Here is a 20,574-nt window from a genome sequence, read left to right as displayed (position 1 = left end):
AAGTGTTTCAGATCCTTAGGGTGCAATCCTATGCTTTTCAGGACATTAAAAAGTCCTACAACTCTCAGCATATCCCAACCAGCTATACACCCTTGCGGTATTGGAATTAGCAGGACGAAACAAGGAGGAGTCAGTTTCGTATATTCAAGGAAGAGAACAAAGTTTGCTTTTCTTGGTCCAAACAGACTGCACTGTTTGACAGTACACATGGGAAGGAGCAAGCCGCTGTCTGACTCGAAGGCGATCGTCCACTGAAAAAGCCCAGAGTGGAGCAGGGTTGTGAAGGTGGCTGAGATTTAAATACCGCTAATCCGCAAGCAACTCCGTGGCACTCAGGTCACCCTCTAAGGAATGGGTTGACTTGTGTAGCCGATTAATGAATGGAATGATTACATCTGACAGGTGCCTGTTGAAGAGGAAGTTGTTGACAGCATTAAAAGAGTGAGTAAAATAATAGGTTTCAGTGTGTTTCTCTGTGAAGAGATGGTTGCCCTGGGAAAGAAACCTTTGGTGCCATGGTCATGGCTGAACAGGAAGCAGTGGTGGCTCTAAATGTGGACTGCTTTAAAAGGGAGCTAGATAGATTTTGGAGAACAAGCTATCCATGGCTACTAGTCCTCAGGATGGCTGTATGTTACCTTCAGTAACAGAGTCAATATACCTCTGAATGCCAGTGGCTGTGGAATGTGAATGGAGGTGCCACTGCATTCATGTACTACTTACAAGCATCGCATATGCATCTGGTTGCCGCACGAGAACAAAATGCTGGACCAAGAGAGACCTTTGCTTGGCCTGATTAAGCACAGCTGTTCTTAGGCTGTTATGTTAGGATCAATTTGAAGTTGATTATATGAGTCATACTTTTAGCCCATCTAGTTCTGTATTATTTCTGCAGAAATGGCAGTACTTCTCCAAGTCCCGTGAAGGATCTTTTGCAGCTCTGCTTCTCTGAATAGGAGTTGCTGCTTGCTGAATCCTTCTTCTGTAAACTGATCTTGCTAGTTTTTTTCCCTTTTCTTACTCATAATGCTTTTTCTTTTTTCGCTCCTTCCCTGCACGGCTTATAAAAACACACAAAAGTCAAGTTTTCTTTATACAGCAGCTTCTCGCTATACTCCCAAGATACGGACGAATTCTCTAAATCCTGCCCAATTTACTTGCTACAGTTGTGTTTCCCTTTTCACTGAAGAAGCTCAAAGTAGCATTAGAGAGCTAGGGCAGTGTATTGGTTGAAAGGACTGGACTGGCCTAGGCCATCTGGGTTCTAGTCCCCACTCAGTCACGGAGCCGACTGGCTGACTTTGGGCCTGTTACAGACTTTCGGCCCAACCTACCTCACAAGGCTGTCGTTGTGAGGGTACGTGAGATGAGGAGAATTATGTAAGCCACTTGAGTTCCTTGAAAAGAAGAAAAGGGGGCTATAACTACAATAATAAACAAACATAAATTATCATCACATTGCATTTATATGCTGTCTTTTTCCTCTTGTGAGGACCAAGGTGGCTTACAGTGCCCCATTTTTATCCTCACAACACCGACCCTATGAAGTAGGTTGGACTGAGAGTCGGTGATTGGCCCAAAGGCACCCAGTGAGCTTCATGGCCAACTGGGGACTAAAACCTGGAGCTCCCTGGTCCCTACTCCAGCAATGTAACCTTCATGCCACACTAGCTCTTATATTTTTTATTTTGTTTTATTTTATTTATTTAGGACATTTATAGGCCACCCTCGTTTCTGGACGGCTTACAATATAATCTAAATCCTAAACAAAATAAATTAGCTATACCACAACTGAATACATAGAATAGTTAAAATAAGTTAAATAAATATACAATTAAAATCAATTAACATTAAAATATTGGTTAAATAAAAAGGTCCTGACCTGGCTCATATAGCTTGTATATCAAGATTATCTTTCTGTTTAAGTTTGTGCAAGCATATTCAGCTTTGATTTAGTCCTGGTCCACTGGGATGCCAATTCTTCCTCCAGGGAGTGTTAAATAAAGGAGAAAAATCCTGGCTTGATACCAAGGGTGGCAGCATGGTTGGGGAGAAAAAGGCAGTGATGGGGAGACGTTTGATCTGTCCTTCCTGGTGTGCAGTGGTTCTGATCCAAAGAAGGCTAACACAAGACACCATTAGCAAAATTTGCTTGGCTGTCAGAAGCAACCAAGGGTTATCAACTGTACTCAGTTGGGGATTTGAACTTGTATTTCCTGCACCTGGATCAAAAGATTGATAAAGCCCTGATGGCAGAATTACAATGCGTAGGCCATGTTAGCAGGTCTGATCTCGCCACTGTTAAGGGCCAATTCATTCATTCATGACAAAGGCCACCATATAGGCACTGTTTTCAAATAGTGAAAGGAAAATAGAATACAATTTCATAAACAAAAGCTGCTACTCATAGCAGAATACCCAGTAATTTAATAGCAGCTGGGTGTGCTGGGAAGGACTTCTGTTCATGCCCCCTTCCCCGACATAGTTGAGCCCACTTGTGTGTATTTGTGTGTGTACACAAATGCTTGTGTAGGGCTTACGCCCTGCTTCAAATACAGAGTCCCTGTTTGGTTAGCTGTTCTAGCTGTTTATTTGCTTTCATCTTCCATGTCACAAACCATGTTCAGAGCTGCACCTCTGCTTTCATTTTAATTCTGTCCAGTAACCAGCATGTTGGACTGTGTTTTCAGAAAGGCAAGTTGAATGAAGTTGCTTTTCCAGAATCAGAAGGATCCGTGCACAGGCAGGTATCCAGCAGAGGGACTCTCTGGAGGAATCTGTTGTAGGGGAAGCATTTTTAGCTGAACCTTCTGCACTTCTTCCCATGCTGTTCCCAATCACTCTAGAGCAGCTTTTCAGGTGCAGGGAGAGGAGATTTTGGCCAGAATTAGCCCTCCCCCCCTGCAGTTGTAACTCATGGCTGCACTTTCACTTATGGGAACTCTAGATCGCAGCCTAAGTACTGTAAGAATTTCAAGTATTCCCATTTTTATGTTCCAACTGCCTGCAGTGGTGGAGCTTCAACAGTAATGATGGCTCATCAATTCATATGTAACATTGAATCATGATGACCTCTAACCATGGTTTGCTCTTCTGCTTCCCATTTGGCGTTGATGTTTTCTTGTCTGTGACACTTTGTCAGTTCAGACGAGGGATGTATAGATTTCATTTAATCCATTGTGCGTGCATTTCATGGATTGACAGGTGTTTTTCATTCCGTTGTTCACTTATTGACCAAATGGGATTTTCTCCGTCTGGAAAAATATGCAAAAAAGTCCATCACGATGTCTGTAACTTAGGCTGGTATGCAGTATTTTTCACATTTTCCATGGAACTGCACAGTGGGAGCTGAAGAGAGATCAAATAAGATCAAATAGGTACTGGTTAGAGGATTATGCTGAGACTCAGGAGATCTAGTCCCCACTTGGCTGTGAAGTCCACTGTGTGACTTTGGACCAGTGACCGACCCTCAGCCTAACCTACCTCACAGGGTTGCTTTGAGGATAGCAAAGAGCAAGGAGGCACAGTGAGTTTTTTGAAAGAGTTAAATGGAGGGATACAGATGTAATAGTAAATGAATAAAATCTATTTTAAGACATCTTTTATTGGGTATTTTCCACTATCATACTTTCATATGACTAAAACCATGTACAATTCTGGAAACAAAAGAAGAGTGTGTAAGTTTGTAGAATCTGGCCAAGTTGAAAGATCAGAGCCCACTGTAGAATATGTGGCTCAAATTCATAGAAATCCAAAGTCATTTTGGTCTGATTCAGACATGATGAGAATTTGCAGTGATGCTTTCTTTAAGGATGTGGCAAAATAGGGAAATTTGGCTCATTTCTGTTTAGTGGATTTCTTGAACCCTTTGGAACGAAAAATTGAAAATGGGCGAGGTTGGGTGTTTGTGTTCCATAAGATGGGCTGCAATTTGCTCATTTGCCTAAAAAAAGCTATAAAGAAATTTGCACAGATTGGACCCCTGCTGTGTGCTTTTCCACCATTTTATGCTTGGATCATGTACTTTTGGGAATTCACAAATGTGTGCAAATTTTGCATACATAGTGCTAAGATCACGTGCTTTTCAGGGTCCAATATGCCCAAATTAGCTGATTTTCCACAAATTTGGCTGGGTTTTTTATTTAGACTTGCAAATCAAGGCCAGTATTAGAGAGGGAAATTGCAGAGTGGCTCAACATATACCAGAGTGAGTCATCTGAGAGCAATTCTGTCAACCAGAATTGACATGACTGAATCATAAAAGTCCATTGGATTCTCACCCTCTTATCAGACCCCTCACTTATCCTTGGCTTTCTTTACTATATGTTGTATTACATGTTCTGTCATATCGCTTCAAACTCACTGAAATTCCTAAATGTGCTCTCAGATTGAATAAAGTAGTTTTGGCCACTAACAGTGGGTGTGAGTCCTCTTTGAGAAGTTTAGAATTAGCTGCCCTCTGTTCTTAAACAATTTCTGTCCAATGAGTGAGTTCCCATTCCAAAGTTACAGAAAAGGACAACACAGCTGTAGAAATCCTTCCCCCAAAATGCACAGAACCTAAATAATTACCTTCCACAAGGTCCTCAAGATCACTTTGCAAATATTGACAGCGAAAATGTTTGGATACTTGGGCAAGGGCCAGTTAAATGAGATACTTCAGAAACAAAGATAACATTCTCTGTGAATTTAGCAACATGATGAATAATAAACAATATCTATGAATGTAGGGCAACCACTGACTGTTGTGTGAGAGGGAATCATAGAGTAGTAGAGTTGGAAGGGGGCCCATGAAGGCCATTGGGTCCAACCCCCTGCTGTTGCAGGACACTAATTTACAGTATCCCACAAAGATGGCTGCCCAGTTTCTTTCTGAATGTCTGTAGTGTGGGAGAGCTCACCACCTCTCTAGGCAGCTGGTTCCACTGCCATATTGCTCCGACAGTGAGGAAGCTTTTCCTGAAGTCCAGCCTGAATCTGGGTTGTTGCAACTTGAATTGCTTATTCCGTGTCCTACGCTCTGGCATCAGCAAGAAGAGATCTTGCCCTTCCTCTTTGTGATGGCCTCTGAGATATTTATAGAGTGATACCATGTCCCCCCTCAGTCTTCTCTTCTCAGGGCTGAACATGCCCAGTTCTCTCAGTCTCCCCTCACAGGGCAGTGTTTTCATGCCCTGGATCATTTGGAATCAAACCCTGGATCAGGGGAAATGCTTGTGGAAAGTCACTTGCCTTTCCTGTACACCACCCATCATCCAAATTTGCTCCAGAATGTATGCAAATCCTTTGGAGATTTGAGCTGCAGTGGGGAGAGGTGAACAACACCCCCTCCCTGATTTGCTGATGGACATGAGGGTTTATTTGAGTACACCCGTAGTATGGGTCTAACCAGGGTTTTCATGCAAACCGCTTACAAAATATTTCAGAAATGCCTTAGGAAGTTAAATTAACAAACAGTTAAGTAACAAAGGAAACCACAAACTTAAGGAATGATAATGATAGGTAAATACCTTAGCAAGTAGAAATAACCCTTTTTAAGTTACTAAAATCATCATAAAACACCACAGTCAAAAATTACACTATACTGCAATAGTGCTTTCCAACTGAGTAAGAATCAACTGGGGAAAGGCCAATTGGAAACAAACATTAACGATCAGTCCCTGCATTCAAGAGTCAGTCAAGCCAAATTAATAAACATCAAGGCTTGTTTTATGATTATGTTTCAGCTGATCAATAAACAGTTCCTCCGTAATCTTTTTCCTTTGCAGGATCAGTGGAAAGATTGTCCTTAAAATTGCTTTGTCTGTTTTCTCCCTCATATTAAGGGTCCAAGGTCCAGCACAGGTTTCACTATGCTGAATATCAGCCAACTATTCCTTATATCTTTTTAGGAGATACAGTCTCCCCGTTTCACCAGTATAGAAGGAATTGCATTCTACACACTCAGTTTTGTAAATGGCACCCTTAACTGTGCACTTCCTTTTCTCTTCCATACATACAGAGCATATCCAGTGTTGGTTACCAGACAGCCAAGATTTCACAAAATACTGTTGTAATGTTACTGGGCAGTACAAGCAATGTCAGCCTCTATTAGAGATGTGAAGTCCAGAAAAGAAAGAAATAAGGATTTTTTAAAATGTTTTTTTTCCAGAATGTTTCCAGTGTTTCCCGGGTTTTTTCTTTTAGGCTGTCACTTCTCTAACTTTGATGTATCTTATCCTTCCTATTACTACTAGTGCCATTGTTGGTGGTGGCAGTGGAAGTGGGAGGAGCACAAGAACAGGTGATTGATGCCAGATCAGACCAATGGCCCACCCGGTCACATTCGCAGAGTGGCCAGCCAGCTGCTGAGAGGAAACCCTCAAGCAAGTCCAAGAGTTGGCATGATACGGTATACAAAGGCATATTGCCTTTGATCCTGGAGGTAGCATGTGGCTCTCATAGTTGGTCGTCACTGTTAGCTTTGACATCCATGAATCTGTCTAAACCATCCAGATTTGTGGCTATCGCTTCACCTTGCAGCAAATTCCACAGGAGAACTATACTCCATTTAGATGGTGAGGACATGAGAATGTAAGAAGATGGATCTCTTTGAGGGTCCATCTAGTCCAGCATTTTGTTCACACTGTGGCCAGCTGACTGCCCGCAGAAAACCCTGAAGCAGGACATGAGTGCAGCAACACCTCCCTGCCCATGTTCCCCAATAACTAATGTGTACAGGCCAGTGTGGTGCAGTGGTTAAGAGCATGGGACTGGGACTCAAGCGATCTGGGTTCTAGTCCCCACTCAGCCATGGAACCAACTGGGTGACTTTGGGCCAGTTACAGACTCTCAGCCCAACCTACCTCACAGGGTTGTTGTTCTGGGGATAAGATGGAGGAGGAGATGTAAGCTGCCTTGAGTCCTTTGCAGGAAAAAGGCAGGATATAAATCAAAAAATAAATAAAATAAAATAAAATATAGCCTCTGATGCTGGATGTAGCAAATAGGCAATCAGGACTCATAGCCATTGATAGCCTTTTCCTCCATGAATTTCTCCATTCCCCTTTTAAAGCCATCCATATGGTGGCCATCACTACATCTTGTAGAAGTGAATTCCACACTTTAACTGTGTATTGTGCAAGGAGCACTTCCTTTACTCTGTCCTGCAGCTTCAGGGGCTAAGCTCAGGTTCTAGTATTATAAGAGGAGGAAAATGTCCTCCACTTTCTCCACATTTCCTCCACTCTTTTCTCTGTGCCAGTGTTGTTGGTGTCATTATTACTGTGTTGAAGGGTGGCAAGCTTGCAGTCGACAGTTCATGTCACTCTGGGATGGGGCAGAGGAAACAGCTGGGATATCAGCTTTGAGTTTATCAGAAAGGAAGAGCCAGCCACAAGTAGTGCATGCCTAAAACTGTCTGTCTGTCTGTCTAAACAGTATATCCGCACAACTAAAAATAGATTCCTCTCAGCCAGGAGAAAAAAAAGGCCGTGGGACAGAAGGCCAAGCAGACCGCCAGTTAATCAAGAACATGTTGTATGTTGAGGGACTGGGAAATTAAACAAGCAAAAATAATTCCTTTAAACTTCTGTATGTCCCACTCAGGACAATACACCAGTATTAGTTTCTTACCACCTTCGGTTCCACAAAAGAATAAAAAAGATGTTATAGAAATGTGATGCACTAATACTTGGGTTTCTGCCAGAATCTCTGGCTTGGTGTCTATATCTGATAAGGCAATGGAGCTCAGGTTGCATCTTATTCAGCAAAAACTTTTGTTTCATGAGTACTGGATGCCACAATATCTATTTAATAATGGATTTCTCAGTTGGCTAATTGTTGGAGGTGAAATACAGTTAATGCTTCTTTTTACATAGGTTTTGGCAATGCCCAGTAGTTGCCCCTGTGAGGAGGAGTTCATTATACAGGCATAGTTTGCATTGGAACACTCCTTCATATTTGCTGATGTACATTTTTAATTTTATTTGCCTGTATCCTGCAAGTTCATTCATGAACCATGTGTATGATTCTCCCTGTCCTTCTGACAGCTAGAAGACTGATATTTGGTTTTTTTTCTTTTAGCATGGATCTTTGTGTGTATTTTTCCAAACATGTGCATAGTGTTGAAAAGCATGCATTTTCTCCCATTGATTAAAACTTATTTATGCACATTTTTCAAGAGTAACTATTTTTCACACATACTTTGAAGTGTGTACCTTTTTTTTCCTGCAAATTGCATTGCAAGCTTGAAAACATACAGGTTTGGATGACAGGTTATATTTGTGTCCATGCAACTTTCTCATACATCCCTACTTTAAAGGAGGGTATTCACTAAGCTGTCAATATGGAGGTCATCATAGATACTTCTGAGAACCATCTCATGCACATATATCATGAACAATCATCCTAGGATTTTGTTTTCCAGGCTTCTGTTCTTTCTGGGCATGCAGCAGTAAAATCATCTGAAAAGGGTCAGCAGAACACAACACAGCAGAACACAACACCACGGGAAATTTTGTATAAGAGAAATTAAAACCTTGCTCTCTGTTCTTCTTATGGGATGATGCAATTGTGCAGCCGCAGCTAATGAATAAACTATAGCTGATCTATTGATTGATTGATTGATTCAATTTCTATTTTGCCCCATAAGCTGAAGGATCTTTGGCTGGTTTACAAATGCTTCCTCTATGAATGAAGAAGTTTGACTGAGAGAGAATGAAAGAAGGAAGTGCTATTCTAATTTCAGACAGAGAGATAAGAGCATGTTCCTATGGATACCATGCGAACAGATGCTGTGCAAATACCTAGAAGAACTAGGTATAAGGCTACCATCCTGTACCTGTGCACCAAAACTCAGCCTGACCTCTGAGGAGATTCACAGCCTCACACTGTGACTCATGCGGGTGACCAGCAGCACTCCTGGCCTTGTTGTCCATGTCTAAGGTGGACAGAGACCTTCTCCTCGGAGCTTACCATTCATGCTTTGTCTGAATTGAGTAGCACTGGCCTACTTGCTTCCACAGGCCTCCTAGGCTGGTCTTGCGACTGGACTGCCTCCCCCAGGGCTTTTTTTTTGTCATAGAACGCACTTGAAAGGCACCTTTTTTTCCAATGGATTTTACAAAGTGATTTTGAATCAGATTTTGTAGCAGATCAGCAGCAAACATCATTAACATAGTGCCTGCAGGCTGCTTTTGTGTCTGCTATCTGATAGTGAGATAGTGAGGGCGCTGCTTCGGATTCGTGTGTGTGGTCTCTTACTGCCAGCACTTTTTTTTTTTTTTTACAAAAAACACTGGTCTCCCCTATTTCCTCCCTAACAGAACTTTCACAATTCCCCTTCCACAGAGATGTGTGAGAAGCACCTGAAGCAGGGGAGCTGGTGCATCTCTCCAGGTTTATGCTGGATGAGGCCCCGAAGGACGAGGAGCGGGAAGTACCATGTCCTTCTTGTGCGATCCTGGAGTGCCCAAAGGAGCTTGAGCGGTGCCTTCGAGAATGTCTTTCTTAAAACTCTTTTATGTCATCCTCCCCTTCCCTGCCATGCTCTTCAGGTCCTTCTCATGCGATGACCCAGCAGCCACAGGATGAATTTGACAGCAGTGTGGAGAAAGCAGTAGAATGGATGAAGGCCATCGAGGAGAGGCTTCGGATCAATGACAACACCAAGGGGCCTCGGGCTGCCCTGGAGGCCAGGCTGAGGGACACGGAGGTAAAGAAAGAGGAATGCTCTGCTTCAAACATATTCTCCAGAGCAGTTGTAATTGCTGTGATTATGATAGGACGATGTCCAGGCATGATGATCATCCTCTGAGGTCCTGCTGTCAAAGGTGTGGTGGCTGGCTGCTTGGGACACAGCCTTCACCAAGATGGTATCTGCATCTGGCAGCTTCCTTCTGAAGGAAGTTCTCTCTCCCAGTGGGAGAGGCACTGTTGCTTCTGATTTTGGGCTGAGCTACACAAAATGTTATCCATGCAGTTGGCAAGGGTCGGAATGACTATGGAGAGGCTGAGTTTTGCTTGAGATTTGGACTCTTGATGTCCAGGGTTAGGAGGGCGCCTTGCCTCAGGCTCAGCCCAGACCTCTCTTCAGAAGCAAAGCTATTGTTGCAAACAGACAATGCAAGAAGAACCTTCATGGATCCTTAATCTGGATCAACACTGCAAGAGTGGGCAAAGAACTAAAACCCACACATCCCCATCACCAGATCAGGTTCCCGATGAGGATTAGGTGCCTCACCCACTGTGTATGTAAAAAGCTATTAATCCACTAATTATAATCTGCTAATTATATGAATGATGTATCATTTAGCTTGGTCCAGCATTATGACCTATGTTGCTTTATACTTTTATTATGGTCTTCAGTTGTTGTAAAAGTATGTTGTGTGTTAGCTAAAACCCTTTGACTTTTTCTAATCCATCTTCCCTCAATTTGATGCACTCCAGATGTGTTGCTTTATCATTCCCTTCATCTTTAGGCAGCATGGCCAGTGGGAACGCTGCAAATTTGGAGGGCAAGTGCTTGATGTAGCCCTCAAAATCCTATGGGGATGCTCATAACACCTGAAGTCAGAGGAATATGAGTGCCCTATGCATGGCAGGAGCAGCATGGAGGTAGATGTCCCCCCCACGCTCCTCTTATTTTGCAAAGATTTCAAGCAGCTGATTTCAGCCCTGAAAGGGTGACACTTCAGACTGCAAGGGAAGGAGCGCCACCAGGATACATCATGTCCCAAAATGACCCTGAAACCCAGTCTCTGAAGTCACTGCTACAGCCTTGGAGAAGAGTCAGCAGAGTTCCTTCCATGCTGGCTACAAGGAGAGAGGAGAATCCAAAATGCCCTGTACTCATGTAGAGACTGTCTAGCTGAATTCGGATTGCTCAAAGCAGTGGCCATTATCCCTGTAGCAGGGAAAAGCATGTTTTGTCCCAATCAGCCTCTGTTAGTCCAGCCATATTCCTCCCTGCCCTGTGTTTTTCACCTGTAAACCTTAAATTATTCAGTCATTGATGTTAATTTGCACTCACTGTTGTCATTACATGCAGAAATTAGTCAAGCTAATGTCTCTTTTTTTGGCAATTGGCTCGTTAAACAAGTTGGCTCCAGATTTGCTCTTTCCAAGTTTGTGCTAGCTTCCTGTGATTTATTTTCCATTCACCTAATAATGAAAGCCTCAGCCAAGGAAAGTAGCAGTAGCAAAATAGCAGGAAAAGTCAAAGTGTCTTCATGGCAACAGATTTTCTGAAGGATGTGTCTGTTTTTGACTCTGGCCTCTTGGGCTTTTGGCTCTGGCCTCTTGGCAGAGCAGCAGAGCAGCAGAGGCACAGGCTGGGAGAGAGGGCTGAGTGGCCAGGGCACTGGCGAAGGCAAGGCAGGGGCTGGGCAGGGGAGCAGAGGGCCAGGAGCAGCGGAGAGGAAGGGGGCGGGGCCAGAGAGGCTAGAGGGGCCAGGAGGGAGCGGACAGGCGGGGCCACCGGCCTGAGGGACTGATAAGGTGTCGTCCTTTGGCTGCGGCCCGGGCTGTCCGGAGACTCCCTTCCCTGAGACACAGAGGTTTGTTTGTTTGTTTTTGTTTGTGCTGTGCTTTGCTTTGTTTTTCTTCCAATTTAAGTTTATTTTATCCTTGTGTGTGTGTGCAAGTGGATTTTTGTCTGGGAGAACTGGGCGAGAGAGAGGAACTGCAGGACAAACAAGGCAGGGGACCAAGGTAAGGTCTCGGAAGGGATACCGATGGCAGACCAGGAGATAGCCTTGGCGGGAGTCATGGGTGTTGCTGTCCGCTGTGGCAGCTGCGACATGTTCGCCCTTCTTCCCCAGGAGAGGCAGGGATGCACTTGCCCTCGGTGCAAGATGGTGACCCTGTTAGAAGAGGAGGTGAGGTGCCTGAGGGCCGAGAGAGCTCTCCAGGCCGCCCAGGAGCAGCCCCCCTCTGGACAGAGGGTTGAGGGAGAGGCCACGGGAGGAGCAGTCGTGGAGACATGGAGGTATGTCACCCACAGGAGGAGGAGGCCAGCATGGCCTCCTCCTCCTCCTGGCACCAATCTGGAGCTGGGAAACAGGTTCTCTCCACTTGGGGAGGCTGGGGCTGATGAGACCTCGGGGGACCAGCAGGACCCCCAGCCTGGGACGACAAGTGGCAAGGGAGCCGCTGCAGGAGAGGCGAGGGCCAGGGCACGGCTGCCCACCAGCACCAGGAAGGTACGGCGGCGGGTGACTGTTGTTGGGGATTCCCTGCTGAGGGGCATTGAGGCGGTGGTGGGCCGCCCCAACCTGGAGACAAGGGAGGTTTGCTGCCTGCCGGGCGCATGCATCTGGCATGTGAAGAACAGAGTGGAGCGTCTTGTTCGTTTCTGGGGTCACCAGCCGCTCCTGGTGATCCATGTGGGCACAAACAATGTGGCCAGGCAGGGTGCGGTTGGGACCACCGGGGACTTTGAGGCCTTGGAGAAGAAACTCAGGAAGCTGAAGGCCCTAGTGGCCTTCTCGTCAATCTTACCTGTCCGAGGATTTGGACCAGGAAGGGACAGGAGGGCCTCCAAGCTGAACAAATGGCTTAGGGTGTGGTGCCAGAAGGAACGCTTCGGGTTCCTTGACCACGGCATGCGGTTTCTTGCCAATGGTCTTCTGGCAAGGGACGGGTTACACTTCACGAGGATGGGGAAAAGGTCCTTTGGAGATGCTCTAGCGAGCTTCGTCTGGAAGACTGTAAACTGAGGCGGGGGGAGAGGTTCGGGCCCCCCAGTAACATGTCTGCACTGGACAAGTGTGCAGGGAGGATCAGGGCTCTGGGAGCAGGGTTTTAGAGATACTGCAGGGACTGACAGGACTCCTACAGAGATAGGTCAGGTATCAGGGAGGATGGGAGGAAGGAGGAGTCTGGGAACTCCAAGGAAAGGAAGCGGTGGGAAGGAGTTGAGGTGCATGTTAACCAATGCTAGGAGCATGGGTAATAAGCAGGAAGAGCTTGAAGCTCTCCTGGGAATAGGAGGGTATGAGCTGGTGGGAATCAGAAACTTGGTGGGATGAAAGGCAAGTCTGGAATGTGAACATAGAAGGGTATCACCTTTTTAGAAAGGACAGGAAGGGAAAGGGGGTGGCGGCGTGGCTTTATACGTCAGGGAAGGGATAGGATGCAGTGAGATAGAATGCAGCACAGATGGGGATTCGGTAGAGGCAGTCTGCGTGAAACTTAGGGGTTTTGACAGGGAAAGAGACCTGACAGTGGGGGTATGTTATCGCCCTCCAGGTCAACTTGAGACCCTGGATGATGTCCTGACAGGCCAGATTCTAAGGATATCTCGGGGGAGAGACACAGTAATTGTGGGAGATTTCAGTCTCCCGGATATTACTTGGGAGACTCACTCGGCAGTGACAGCCAGGTCACGTCGCTTCCTAGAAGCTATAGAGGGAGGGTTTTTCACACAGAGGGTCCGAGAGGCGACGAGGGGGGGAAACATCCTTGACTTGGTCTTGACCAATAGGGAGGAGCTGATAGATGAAGTACAGATTAAGGGAGCTCTGGATACGAGTGATCACTCCATCCTTTGCTTTGAGATCAGGGGACTGGGGACATGCAGCAGGTCGAGCACTAGAAGCTGGGACTTCAAGAGGGCCAACTTTGGCCAACTGAAGGCAAGACTGGGGAAAATCTCCTGGGATAGGTTACTGGAAGGTAAGCAAGTTGAGGAGGGGTGGATAGCACTCAAAAGGGAGGTTGTGGAGGCACAAGCTTTGACAATACCTCTAGTCAGTAAGGTGGGGAGTCGGAGGAGATTGCCGCCATGGATGCAAAAGGAGGTGGTTAGAGGGATTAGACGAAAGAGGAACCTCCGTAGGAAATGGGTACTGTGGGAAATAGACAAAAGTGTATACTGGGAGAAGGAGGCCCATTGCAGAAGGATTCTTCACAAGGCTAAGGCTGATTATGAGCTGAGACTTGCCAAGAATATCAAGAGCAACAAAAAGGGCTTCTTTCAGCATGTAAATAGGAAGAAGAAGGGGAGACAAGTGGTGGGACCACTAAATAAGGAGGAAGGAGATCCAGTGACTGATAGGAGGGAACAGGCACAGATGCTAAATGCCTTCATGAACCTTCAGGAAAGTTCAGGAAACCAGGCATTCAAATGCATGTTCATGATGCAAATTGCAAAACCAAGAGGAGCAAGGGTCACTACTTGAGCAAAAAGCTAATGCATTTCTCTTTAAAGCAGACTCACCTAACATAGTATCCTCCAAATATTTTATACTACAATTCCCAGGATTCCTGACCATTGGCCATGCTTATATAAATATAAGAAAATCCTTGGTAACACACGTATGAGTTCAGCTGGATCACAGACGAAAATAGTTGCAGCTCACTAGCTAGTTTTCAAGCCAATCGGTCCTTCTAATTTCCAGTTAAATTGAGTTTTGGCAGGGTATTTCTATGCGTTTTTACTCTGATGAAAGTTCCACTGTGTTCAGTGAGGCTTGCTTCAACAAAACTAGCTTTAGGATTGCAGCTGGATGAACAAAATTCTTTTAAAGGAAAAAATAGATGGTATTAAATTATATTCAGTCAATTTGTTAGCTAACCTAGCTCAGAATGAGCTATGTTCTTTTATATGAGAGAAGGACTGAGAAAATTTATCATTGAAGAATTGAATTTTGAAATGTCCACATTTTATGTCCTTCTCTAGGTGGAAAATGAAAAAAATGAGAAATGAGAAATTCAGACATGCATAAGATCTAATCTTTTAAAATTCATGGTTTCATCTGGGTGTGTATTTTCTTCCTGACAGAAAATTTGTGCCTTAGAACCCGAAGGCCGATTGAAGGTGGATTTGGTTCTAATGAAGGCTGATGCTCTCCTTCAGTGCATCAGCGAAGAAAAAAAGCATGAGGTTTTATCCAGATTAAAGGATATTAAAGCCAAGTGGGAAGAAACAGCCATTTACATCACACATTGTCACAGGTAAGATTGACAGGACTTTCAGATCTGGCCCACAGTCCTTTTCCAGGTGGCCAACAGGGTTACAGGGTTGTACAACTTTTTTGGCCCTGAGGGCTACATCAGGATCTGCTGGGGTGGAGGTGGCCACCCAGGACCCATGGGGACAGGGATGGGGGCCAGGACAGGGACCAGGGCGGGGACAGGGAGAACATTCTAGGAATGGGTTCTTTCTTCATTGAGGTCAAGGGATGCCTCTCTCCTAGAGTATCTAGGGAATTTGGCATGATGCTGCAGCCATTACTTCCTAGGATACTTCACAGATACTTGGGAGCCAATGGTGGCAGAGTGGTTTAAATGTTGAACCAAGACTCAGGAAATCCAGGTTCAAGTCTCCACTCGGACATGAAGCTCATTGGGTCATTTTGGGCTAGTCACATACCTCCTTTTATCTCACAGAAGGTTAAAATGGAGAGAAAGAGGACCTTGTTAGCTGCCTTGAGTTCCTTAGAAAGGGAAGAAAAGTGGGGCATAAATGTGGTGGTGGTGATGATGATGATTATGTAATAGGTGAGTTTTCTATGACAGGAATGATAGAACCCGTCTCGCCATTCTTGCAGTGGTAGATGGTTGGGGAGATCAAACAAGGCTTGTGTGGGGGCTACAAGAGTTCCATGAGAACTGAATGTAACTTCTAGACACCAGCATTGCTCCCTGGAGGGATGAGATATGTCATCTGAGGATCTGTCACTTTATCATGACTTCAACCTCCCAGTTTGTCATAGGAAAGTTAAATGTGAGGCTCATGTTTCAAATCTCAAATAGCAGCAATGCTGCCATGGAAGCAGAGAGGACAGCCTCCAGTGTGCGTTGGAAGAGCCCCAGCTGGACCTCCATAATCTCATTCCCCAGCATTAGGATTCCTTTGGCAAGTGCCACTGTGCGTGATGCATCTCGCTGTCCTTCCTCCCCTCAACAGCCGTATTGAGTGGGTGTGGCTGCACTGGAGTGAATACCTGAAGGCCAAAGACGACTTTTATGCATGGATCCACAACAAGAAGGTGACCTTGGAGCCTGATATCGAGCTACAGCTTGGCTTAAAAGAGAAGCAGTGGCAGCTCAGCGATGCCCAAGTCCTGCTCAATGATGTTCTGAACCAGTCAGGTCTCCTGGAACGGCTACTGGAGGAAGCCACCTCTCTGTATAACAGGATTGGAGACCCAAGTGTGGATGAGGATGTCCAGAAAAAGATGAAGGAAGAGTATGAAGATATTAAGGGAGAAGCACAGGTAAGGGCCATTCAGGGATGGATGGGTCTGTTTTGCTTTCTCTGCCATTTGAATTGTTAAAATCTCAAGCTCTTTCACTCCCCGATCTCAAGAATTTTAAGATTATTGATCCGTTCTGATCAAAACCAAACTGAAACAAAATTTCCACCTGTGTGCAGCAGCTACATTCAAATGGTATAGCTATTTCAAACATGTATCTGCCTGCCATGTAGCCATTACGCATGAGGAATCTATCAGGGAGGAAAAGATGCATTGACCCTAATGTAACACTAACTTGACTCAATATACTCAGACTTTAAAGACTGAAGCTATCCAAGTCCTGGGCCCGGATAGAAAGTTCTCTTGGTTTCATTTTCTCTGACATTCACCTGTTTGTAATCTCAAGTTCTTTTTGTCCCAATTATAGAGAACTTTGCAAATTTTGGTGAATTCTTATGAAAATTGAACTGAAATTCTCACCTATCCCCTGAAGAAAATAAGAACCAAGACAGATAAATGTTGGCATGCAAGTCACATTCGTTTCTTTCACACACCCCTGTCTGATATGGTGCGCATAACAGCCAAGGGGTCACAGATCCACTGTCTCTGCAGTGGCGCTTCTGCTACCCCACTGAATGTGAGGCCCTCTCCACATCCCCTGCCCTCTTTTCATCATGCTTCTGCTAAGCACATGGGCATGTTCAACTGACGCCTGGCACTGTTTGTACAGGGTTGGTGATGCTTTTCCACATCTTGAGCATAGGCACGGAGAGCAATAATTCAAATGATCTGTGGCATGCCTGTCATGTGTATGATTCTACTCATTAGATGCAATGGACTTTGGGACCTTGGCTGTAGATAGAATGTGCATGAACAAAAGGGATGTATAGCCTTTGTTTGGCTTGTATTGTCAGTAAATTGAGCTTTCCCCCTCATCCCTGACCATTGGCTGTGTTTGCTGATCCTGATGAGCGTTGTAGTCCGTAGCATCTAGAAGGCATCAAGTTAAGCGGATGGCTGCCTTACATGGACAAGATGCCATTATTTGAAGCAGGGGCTTTCCTAGGTCAAATTCAGACAAAAGGAACCAGGCATCTCCATCTAGCAACTGTAATATACATGTGGAAGTTTTCTACATGAGGTTTCCACCTTCTGTATCAGGGGCTCCACTGATCCAATTGCTGCATCCTTACATCCAGGAATCACTAATACAACCCCGATTCTTCCTACTGGGTCTTTTTCACAGCTGAAAACAAGTACATGTATAACAGGGAAAGGACCTTTTCAGTGCCCCATCTGTGGAATTCTTGCCCCAGGCAGATTAAAAGCACACCAACATGACTAGCTTTTCAATGGCAGGTTGAAGCCTATTTATTCTCCAAGCTGGGTCAGCTGCTTCTGTCTAATGTTGACTTGCTTGTGGCTGCTGTATCTGAGCAGGTATTTGTTTGTTTGTTTCAACTGGAGCTGTTTTAATAGCTTCAAAAAGCTTTGGATAATTTTTACAACAAAGGTGGCTTGTTCCTACTGCTTATGAGAGTCCTTGGTTCTGGACTAGAAAGTTTAGGTGGGGCCTTTGGTTCTTGAACAAATCAAACGGAGAGGTCTTGGGAGGCAAGGATCAGTGGGAACTAAAAAGGGAACTTATACAGCATCTCAGAGAATGGGGGAGTGAATGAGACGTAAGTTATCATTAAGACCCAATCAAGACACCAAAAAAGCAGGATGGGGAAGGTCAGGAACAGCTCCTGGCCTCCCTGCATCACAATTCCTGAGCTGTGGCTTAGAGCGAGGGTGGGGAATGTGTGGCCACCCAGATGTTGATGGACTACAACTCCCATTATCCTTGACCTTTGACGGTGCTGGATGGCAATCTGGGGGCTGAAGTCCAAGAATATCTGGAGGGTGAAAGGTTCCCCAGGCCTAGCTTAGAGAGCTGTCTCTACCATGGCTCTGTTAGGGGGCTGGAGGTTGTGCCTTTCTCTTACTCCTATCTATCAATCTATATAATGTATCAATCTATCACCGTTTGTACCGTACTTTCCACGAAGGAAAACATAGGCTTCTCCATGAGGCAATCGAACATTTCATTGTATACTGCAATGGGAATGGTTGAATCATCACATTGGCCAAGGCAAAAGTAGACAGTGAGTGGCAAAGTTAAATTTATTTATTCATATTTCCCTTTCTATGCCGCCAATTACTTAAAAAGCCCCTGGGTGGCTTACAAAATCACAAAAATACATTTTAAAATATAAAACAATTTATTTATTTATTTATTTATTTATTTATTATTAAAACATTTCTATGCTGCCCCTTGCCGAAGCCTCGGGGTGGCTTACAGCACAATAAAATACAATAAAATACAAAAATAACAATATAAAATTAACAATATAAAATAAATAACAATATAAAAGAAGTAAAAAAAGAAGAATAAATAACAATATAAAAGCCTTAAAATGTGTAAAATAGAATATAATCATAATATAGTAACATTAAATAGAAGGACGGGAGTCAAAATAATATATGAAGCTGCCTTGTTGTGGGTCACAGTGCTGGTTTGGCAAGCCTCAGAATGTTTGCTCCGCTTGGCACTGGTGTTCCAGGAGCCATGAGGTGCTCCTGCCTTTTTAAACCTCCTGGGACATTCTGCATGCAAAACATGTGTTCTGCCACGACAAGTGATCTATAGTCGCTCCCTTTTTATGGCCTCCAGAAGTGCTCAAGAAGCATTTCGAGGCCTCTGGCAGGTGTCAGTCTCTCTCACGGGCTGAACCATTTTGCTTTAGATTTATTTATTTATTTATTTGACTTTTATTGGTTTATGCACAGGGAGCAACTTAGCATGCCTGCTCTCCGTTGGTATCAAAGAGCATTCTCACGCCTCCTGGCTTCATGCCTGATCCCAGAGTTTTAGCTATAAATCACAGACACCTTTTTACAGTGTTGCTGCCAATTTCTTTTTCATTCCGTGTATTGACACAGATACGGTCTAAAAGGTTTATTGGCAATCAGTGCATAAAATAAATAATCAGTGGGGACATCGTGTCTTTCCAGACTTAGCAAGAAGAACTGGAGCATTTCATGTTTATTTTGCACAGCTGAAAGCATTATTTTTGTTGGTTCTGCATAACTTCAATGTGGTCTTCTAGCTAACTAATGATAAGTACATCCTTGAGTGAGGCGATGGAAGTGATCGTAAGTGATCAAACAGGGAAAAGTTAGTTGTACACATCCTATGCCCATGCTGTGCAGAGGAACTGGGGGTCTAAGCTAGAGTTTATCAAAGTTGAAGAACTTCTAAATGCACTGTCATCTCTGATGATATGAAGTTGCCTTATTTTGGGGTCGGTGAACCTCTGTTAGCCTTGGGTGAAGCTCTTGGGAGTGGCATCTCCAGGGTTGACAGTACTAAATGCAAAAGCCACAGATCTAAAAAAGAATAACATGGTTTTGCTGAAAGTTCTTATTACCAAGAACTAAGCCTTAGAAGATACATTTCAGCCTTTTAGAGCAAGTAAAAAAAAAACCTGCACCAAATCAGAAAACCTCCAAATAAATGGATTGTCATGGGGAAGGAGATCGGGGAAGAAACTGTGGACTTCTGGAGAGCCCTGGAGGTCGGACTGGGACCACAGGCAAGCCAGATGTGTCCCTCCCCCAAGCCTGAGGTTCTGTACCCTGCCTAATACTGTGTCACACCTTTGGTCCATCTAAGTCAGGGGTCTCAAACTCAACTTACGTGGGGGTGCTGGAAGTAGAGTCTGGGTGAGGCTGGGCCGCATCAAGTATTCCACCACCGCGGTGGTGGTGGGCCGCTCATCCCGCGACCGGCTCAGGCGCCGCCGGCGCTTTGAAGGCCGCAGGGCCCCTCCTCCATGCCCCGCCCGTCCCAGCAATTGACCCACGGGCTGCGAGTTTGAGACCCCTGATCTAAGTGGATCATTTATTCTGGTTTTCTAGAATCTCTTGAGACTAGAAAATTAATGTTGATTTTTGTGGCATATAATATTTTTTGATTTCCATTGTGGATCACCTGTATTTTGTATTTTTCCTTCAAGAAATAGCATTGCCCATGTTCCCCTGATTGATGTGAATGAGTAGACAGTTTTTCAGATGTCTTGCATCTTTTCAGTAGTTATAAAAGATGGCAGAGCTAGGCAAAATAGGCCCTTCTGGCTGCAAGTGGGGTCTGGCCAAACACCTTACACTAACCTTTATTTTGGAATTAAAAGGTAAGTAACTAGCACTTAGGGTATAGAAATGCATCAGGAAATGTGAGGGTGAAAAAGGATGGATGGACGGACAAACTCTCCCACTGAAATCAAAGAGATTTAAATGAGATTTGACAGTTCAGTCTTATTGTATGTTTATGTAAAAGTAATTAGTGATG

At 44.6% G+C, this 20,574-nt stretch overlaps 1 protein-coding gene across 3 annotated transcripts in view; it reads left to right on the top strand.

Annotated features, from left to right (window-relative positions):
* The window catches only part of SYNE3 (spectrin repeat containing nuclear envelope family member 3), a 93,882-nt gene that overhangs the window by 19,525 nt on the left and 53,783 nt on the right, over nucleotides 1–20,574 (top strand). For 2 of the 3 annotated variants that reach the window (XM_044436179.1, XM_044436178.1), the window contains 3 exons: nucleotides 9,537–9,694; nucleotides 14,765–14,937; nucleotides 15,893–16,202. In XM_044436179.1, the coding sequence (XP_044292114.1) occupies nucleotides 9,551–9,694; nucleotides 14,765–14,937; nucleotides 15,893–16,202 (627 nt within the window). In that variant the 5' untranslated portion in view covers nucleotides 9,537–9,550. Of the gene's footprint in view, nucleotides 1–185; nucleotides 442–9,536; nucleotides 9,695–14,764; nucleotides 14,938–15,892; nucleotides 16,203–20,574 lie in introns of all 3 variants that reach the window. The other variant, XM_044436180.1, reaches the window with a different exon arrangement.

The sequence above is a fragment of the Varanus komodoensis genome, unplaced genomic scaffold (genome assembly GCF_004798865.1).
Source record: "Varanus komodoensis strain SLA01 unplaced genomic scaffold, ASM479886v1 scaffold3, whole genome shotgun sequence".
Lineage (NCBI taxonomy): Eukaryota > Metazoa > Chordata > Lepidosauria > Squamata > Varanidae > Varanus > Varanus komodoensis.
The sequence above is the reverse complement of the archived record's forward strand: the minus strand, read 5'-3'. Positions and strand labels throughout refer to the sequence as shown.